The sequence below is a fragment of the Poromitra crassiceps genome (assembly GCF_964638095.1).
Source record: "Poromitra crassiceps genome assembly, chromosome: 2".
NCBI classification, from domain to species: Eukaryota; Metazoa; Chordata; class Actinopteri; order Beryciformes; family Melamphaidae; genus Poromitra; species Poromitra crassiceps.
In genome coordinates, this window is record NC_139624.1 from 28092606 (window position 1) to 28100105 (window position 7500).

At 41.0% G+C, this 7500-nt stretch overlaps 1 protein-coding gene across 1 annotated transcript in view; it reads right to left on the bottom strand.

Moving 5' to 3' along the window:
• The window catches only part of LOC310790618 (proton myo-inositol cotransporter-like), a gene marked incomplete at both ends in the record, with an annotated part of 98073 nt that overhangs the window by 37671 nt on the left and 52902 nt on the right, over positions 1-7500 (bottom strand). The window contains one exon of the mRNA XM_083652332.1: positions 1910-2018. Coding sequence (XP_083508458.1) covers positions 1910-2018 — 109 coding nt within the window. The remainder of the gene's footprint in view (positions 1-1909; positions 2019-7500) is intronic.

The window sequence follows — 7500 nt, forward strand, 5'->3', positions numbered from 1 at the left end:
GAACGTTAAAAAAAAGGAAATATACATGTACACATATATACATATAATAAAATAAAATAAGAATTAAAAACAGACAAAAAAACCAATGACTAATCAAATGGTCATGTCCGAAAAGGAGTAGGAGGAAGCAGATGCTTGTCTAGTCCTACGCCTATTCTCTAATACTCTTCACTCTTCTTCTAATACTGGGCTTACAGTGCTTATGTTCTTCTTCTGTGGTTTCTCTCACAGAAGCGCTTCTCAATGCTTCTTCTGAAGCACATCCGGGGCAGGTCAGAGTTGACTCGTCTGTTACAGTATGTTGTTGTTAGCTTAGCAGCCTAGCTTGGCATATAGATACTGCCATAATGAACCGCGATGTGACAGAAAATGTGTTATTTACAGAGCGCATGCACCTTGCCCCGTTTGCGCCCGTTATAGCCTGTTTGAGGATGCTACTCCGAGCTCAAAATCTTCTGTGGACATCCGAATGAAACCAAAAGTTATTTGGGTGAGTAAAACATAATATTTTAAGCTGGAAATAATAATAATAATAATAATAATACATAAGTTTTATATAGCGCTTTTCTGGGGAACTCAAAGACGCTTTACAATACATAGAAAAAGTAATACAGTAAACAGAACTAAATAACAAGAACGAAAACAAATACAAATCAAAAGATTGCAGAGATGGAATGGTGGTTAGAGGTAGAAGTCAGATATTGTAGGCTGTTTTGAAGAGGTGGGATTTGAGTTGGGTTTTGAAGGAGGTGAGTGAGTCGGAGTTTCTGATATTGAGGGGAGTTCCAGAGGGTTGGGGCAGCGATGGCAAAGGCTCTGTCCCCCGTGGTGCGGTGCTAAGGACCGTAGTGTAAAAAACCGAAATTCTCCTTTAATTGATGGCTGGCATATTTGTGGCCTGTCTGTTAGTTTTTTTGCACTGTAGCTCAACATTTGATGGAGTGAGTTTTGTTAGACACTCATTTGCCTTTGCTTTCTCTATTTTGTTACAGTTTTAGAAAGTGAATGGATCTTCATTAAACAGTCAAGAAAAGTATGCCTTGTGTTTCTTGGAGAGATTCAAGTGTTAACTAAGTGTGTAGCTCTGAAGAAGGAATACTCATGGTGAGGACTATAGGCATTGTGACATCAGTGACAGTGACCATGCTACAGTCAACATTTCTACACATACCCACATACTGTATGCTATCTACTGTGGCTGCAGTGAGAGTAAATGGGAAATTGACTGCATCTACAGGGAATGCATTTACTGCATAATACTCTTGTCTCCACGGTCAACGGCATTTCGTCGTCGCTATCATAATAACCAAAGAAATGAAAGGGCTGTTTGACGGCAAAGTAAAGACACCCATACACAACAAAGCCAAGCGTCTAAAAGCTCTCTAGCCAATCAGAGACCTTGTTAGATAGCTCATTTGCATTCATTTGCACTGTTTGGAAAGCCAAGGACCAGGAGAGTCACGGAAAGTATAAATTGCATTTGAAAGTGGGATTTCAAATAGCAATTTGAAAAGCAATTCCAAATAACGATTTCAAATAGGAATAAGGAATTGACCTTTTAAATGCCCAATTAAAAAAATTATTCGTAATTCCATTTTTAAATTGACTGTTTAATAGGTGATTTTGGAAATCCCTTTTCAAATTGAACTATTTATTGACGGATTAATACTTCATTTGTGAATTCATTTTGAAATTACTCTTTTTAAATGTACAATTAGATCATAATTAAGGAAACACTTCATTACATTCCAAATGACTCTTCTGGTCCTCCATACAAAACGCCCGGTGTGACAACGCAGCTTCCACAAGCCTGGGACCTGAGTGCAGCCGGAGGCTGAATCACACTCACGTGAATCACACTAGCATGAATCACACTCGCATGAATCACACTCACATGAATCCCACTCACATGACGGTGTTGATTCCTGAAAGCTGCTGGAACATCTGCAGGCCACAGCCCACCAGGAGGGCTCGTCGGGTGGGGGGGTGGGTCAGCATCCGCCAGATCACTGGACCATCTGGAGACACAAAGAAACACACATTAATTTAGAACCCAGCATGTCTTCCCAGGCAGTAATAGAGTTTCATCCAAAATAACCCACCCGCCATTAGAAAGAAAATGTCATCGGCTGTAACAAAATGATTGCTGACATGAGCTTAAAACTTTGTGTGACCTATATATATATATATATATATATATACACGATGCGGAGGCTCCTGTGACGTCGGGTGGTCATAAATCATATAACGCATACCTAGTCATTGATTATCCCTTACATACTGTATGCCAGACAAACACACAGGTTGGTTATTTGGGATTAGCTGTGTGTTAGCCAGGCAGATTCTCTGGAGGCCTCTACTGACAGGCTACACACACACGCACGCACACACACACACACACACACACATGCATAAGTTCACCTGTTGACGGTTTGCTGTCCACCTGCTTTAAATACATAATTTCTGATCCCCTGGAAATGCTGCAAGGGATGCAATTCTGACCTATTTGTCCATATTTCAACTAAGGAAACCACCTGATGGGCATCCAGGTAGTGCAGCGGTAGATTCCCTGCCTACCAACATGAGGGTTGGAGGTTCGAGCCCCCGTGTTAGCTCTGACCAATTGTGCCATACAGGCACAATTGGCCATGTCTGCGGGAGGGGTATGTGTCCTGGTCGCTGTCCTAGCGCCTGTTCGGGGGAGGGGAACTGGGGGGAATAGCATGAACATCCGACGCGCTATGTTCTGCCGGTGAAACTCCTCGCTGGCAGGTGAAAAGGAGCGGCTGGCGACTGCACATCGGCGACTGCACATCTATCGGAGGAAGCATCTCTCCCCAGATTGGGAGAGGGGGTGGAGCAATGACCGGGACAGAAGGGGGAATTGGCCAACTACAATCGGAAGAAAAATAAAAAAAACTTGATAAAGAAGTGTTCCATATGAACATTTCTGCATTTATTTTCTCCAGGTTGTTGTGTCCTCCTTACTATTAATTTGGAGAAAATGTTTGTATGTATGTATTTAAATGTACTGCTTTCAATAAGACAGCTTTTATTCAGAAACAAGATTATTGTGCAAAAAAAGGAAAAGTGCAAGGACATTCGCTAAAACAACAACAAAAAGATCTCTTTATTCTCTTCATTTATAAAGATGAAGAAATTTATCAGAACTTGATATTTACACCAAAGATGTTGGCTTAGGAAAAGCTAAATTGATCACTTATACATAAATACTGAGGTTTGGGGTCAGGTTTCCAAAAACTACAAAACGCAGCTTATTTTTGGGAAATTACAAGCAATATCCGGCCTTTGTAGGTTTGTAAAGTGAAGGACTCATGTGAAGCAGACAGTGTAACCTGTAGACAGTGAAGAGGAAGTGATGCGTTTATGGGGAGCCTATTTCCACGGCGCTAACCTGGTAGACTGTGATTGGTCGCTCCCCGGAGACCCGAGAGGAAGCCTGAGATCTGATTAGCCGATGGGCAAATCAGGATTCATGGGCCAAACTGAACTGAGCTGAGAGTGGAGATGTGATGGCCACCTAACGAAGAGCTCAATTTACTCAGCCACTGCATACATGCACACGCTAGGGCTTTCACAGACTAGTCAAAGTCAATTAGCCGACTATCAAAATCACTATACTCCTACTACTATACTAAAAACAATATACTGTAAATAACTAACTAAATTTAGCATAGAGTTGTTTGAACAATTATTTTCTGCCATATGTGAACTAAAGAGAATTTAAGGTATATAGAGAGGGAAAGACTCCCGTCTATGCTATCAAGTTGCTGGGGTTTTGCGGCTCAGCAGGCTCTTAGAGCCAATCAGGACTCTGCTATTTCACATACCCCCAGGTTGGTGCCACCCACATTAGTTAACCCTTTACTGCCTCTTTTGAAACCTTTGTACGAGAATTGTTGATTTTTACTGGGTGGAAAAAATATGATATATCTCCGGTGATTAATCGACTAGTCAACTACTTTATGGGACTAGTCAATGACTACTAAAATTCAGTAGTCCTGAATCCCCTAGGACACGCACACACGCACGCGCACGCGCATGCGCACGCACGCACGCACGCACACACACACACACACACACACACACACACACACACACACACACACACACACACACACACACAGATGTTATTTAAGCCCATTACCCAAACCATAACCCTAACCTGGATCAAGTTGTTTTACTTGTCTAAACATAACCAACGTGGTTTTATTTGTGTTTAATGTTGGAAAGGCAGCAAGGTTTTCAAATTAACCAACATTTTGTTTAAAATTTAAGTTGAAATTGTACGTATCGGTGGATTGCAAAAACAGTGTTGTAGAATGGAATTTCACCACTCCTCATCCGCTGTGTAAACAATAGCATTTTCAGCCAATATGAAAACGATGACCAATTATTTGAATGAAGCCATGGAGTCAGAAAAGTCAGATCAATAAGTTGTATTTAAGCCACACATACTTTTCTAAACTTCATTAGTGAAGGACTGAATCCTCAATGTACACATGATGTATGTAATTGAAAACCCCAATGACATGCTTCATACTGCTGTTGGCTAGGGTAGGTAACTGGTGATTTGTGTCTTGTTTATTAGTTTGTTAGCTTGTTTTATTCTGGATTGGGCTTCTAAATGTGTTTTTCCTCGGATTTTGGCACAAGGGATAGTAACATCTTGTCCTGTGTATTAATTAATATTAATATACAGAGTTCAAATATTTAGTGAAGATGTCACAAAATGCACAAGTCTTTATACTGAGAAGAGAAGAGAGGAACAGAGGCAGACAGGAGGGTGTATGTGTGCGTGTGTTCCCTTAGCAAGGTCACTTGACACATGCAGTGTTTTCTGAAGGCTAGAGCAGAGGAAGAATCTCCTCCTTGATAGCTGCTTGTAGACAGTGTAGAGGGTGAAAAGTTGGTTTTAAGTTTTAACCTATGTGTGCTAATAACTAATAACTATTTGTATAATCCCAATTTCCCCCCGGGGATCATTAAAGTCTTTCTGATTCTGTTTCTGATAAGATGGCGCCATGTCTGTGAGCGCGTGTCAGAATGCATTGACCTTCTCAATGCCACGGCAGATTATGCTTTCTGTGTGTAATATCTCTGCATGTGTCTGTATATTGCGTCTGTCCATTTGACGTGCATATAATGTGATAACTCATCATTAATTATGTGTATGCAATTATCTTATTGAATATGAAATGCAAATGAATGGAACTGAACTTAAATTTTTCCATATCACATAACCTACATTTTATTCTGGCGATTGAGTTGCACACACACACACGCACGCACGCACGCACACACACACACACACACACACACACACACACACACACACACAATGCAATAACATTTAGTGAGCAACACACACACACACACACACCCACGCCAATAGGGCAGGTGAGACCGAGCCTAGGCATCGAGTGCGCATAGCGCACAAGATGCCTATATATGATGTCTTGGACTATTTTCAATAATGAAGACTACTTAACAGCCAACGCCCAGTTCTCGTCATATCACAGTGCATGCCCCCTTTCTTTGAGGTTGTATAACCCATTCATTGTTAGGCTTGCCCCCTTTCTCTGATGCTGTCTCCTCACCCATTCACAGTTTACCACACATGTGGCAATAACCAATCAGCCCAAGGTATTCCTCTCCAGCTGATCCCAATCACCTAATCAGCGTAGTATATCAGGGTCCATGTTTTACTCTGTTTGCTATGTGCTGTGTATGTGCCATGTGTCATTCTCAGTTGCTGATCATCATCGCTGAAGCAGTTGTTTTCACCCCACCTCCTCCCCTGACCACCACCAATGTCATGACTCCTGAAGAATTTCCTATGGGGGATTTCCTATCCTATTCTTTACTGATGACGCCCTCTCATCATCTCAGGAGAGCGTCATCATATCATGGAGTCATACGCCAAAATTAATTTGTTGTATCATTAAAGCTTGTTATACTTTCTACTAGTCTCTCATTATTGAAATATATATGTGTGTGTGTGTGTGTGTGTGTGTGTGTGCGTGCACGCGCGTGAGATGGATGTGTACATGCATGCGTGAGTGTAAAACACATGCTTGCATGTGTTTGGCTTTGTGTGTGTGTGTGTGTGTGTGTGTGTGTGTATGTGCCACTTTAAAAAGCTATAAATGGATACGGTTGCATTGTTGCATTACATTATTGCAGAACCACAGAGGAGCTGTATAGCTGTATTGTTTCTAGGGAGGAACATGATTGAATGACATGGCTCTGATCAAATCCTGTCTGTCGCCAAGACTCCTGTCTGCAGAATGGCTGTCCAGACCCTTGAGTCCACCCACTCCACTCAGTGTAAATGGAGTGTAACGAGTTGACAATTCTGTCTGATATCAGGCATGTCTGCAGATGCAGTGGAGCAGCTATGACTGTATATCAAAGGGCAGTGGGCACAGCCACATAGAGGGGTACATGCACGTGCATACAGTAACTGCATCCACACGCAATTTAATTTGGATTTGAATACTGTGTTTTTTGTGAAAAGAAACAAAAACTTTGGAACATGTATTTTTCCATTGGGAATTAGTGTAGATCTTCTGGAGAGATATGCAGAGCTGGCTACAGTCCAAGGAGATTGAGGTCACATACCCGTGACAATGAAGTCAGTCAAATTTGGTGTTTGTTTGTGTGTGGAAAAAATAAACTTGGATTTTATTTTAAATATTATTTTGCTGCCGGGAAAGTGTTTTATACATAAATGTAAATACTTTAAGACTAAACCCAATTTGAGTCACTGGAACAATGAGTTCAAACTCAAGTGAATCACTGAAATTCGTGAAAGACAAGAAAGCTCTGAAGTTACTACTGTCTTTGCATGATAATCTGAGATAGCCCTATTTATTTATTTAATTTATGATTATTTTATTTTTTGGTTTATTCTTTTTATAGTCGATTTTGTTTTATTTGCTCAAACTGCTGAAAATGAACATTGTGATGTCGGAGTGCCTTGCTTGTTTGTATGTCTTCAATAAAAAAAATGCATCCACAGGCACATTTATGTGCTAGTCTCTCCCCAGACTCAAATATGACGTTGAATCGCTGCGCTCCACATACTACTTAAATGAGTCTGTGCCACTTCACAGGGCCACACACTATTTATATAACAATTCTGCAGCGGAGACGCACAATCTCGGACAACACACAAATACTGACTCTGAAAGAGATTGGTGAGAATGTCGGATCAGAGACTCACTAAAAAGATATTGGGACATCGTCCATGGACACCCCTGGGCAAATGAAGTGAAATCCCTTCTTGATTAGAACGATTTATTATATATCTTTCATAACAGGTTACTTTGTGACACCCGAGAGTCTATGAGTGATATGTTTATTTTGTATAAAGAAAAATGGTCTGTCGAATTGTGGCATAAACCAAAACTAAGGACCTATCGTCTCATAAAGGACAGTTACGGTGTAGAACCCTATGTGAAGTTTGATTTGAAC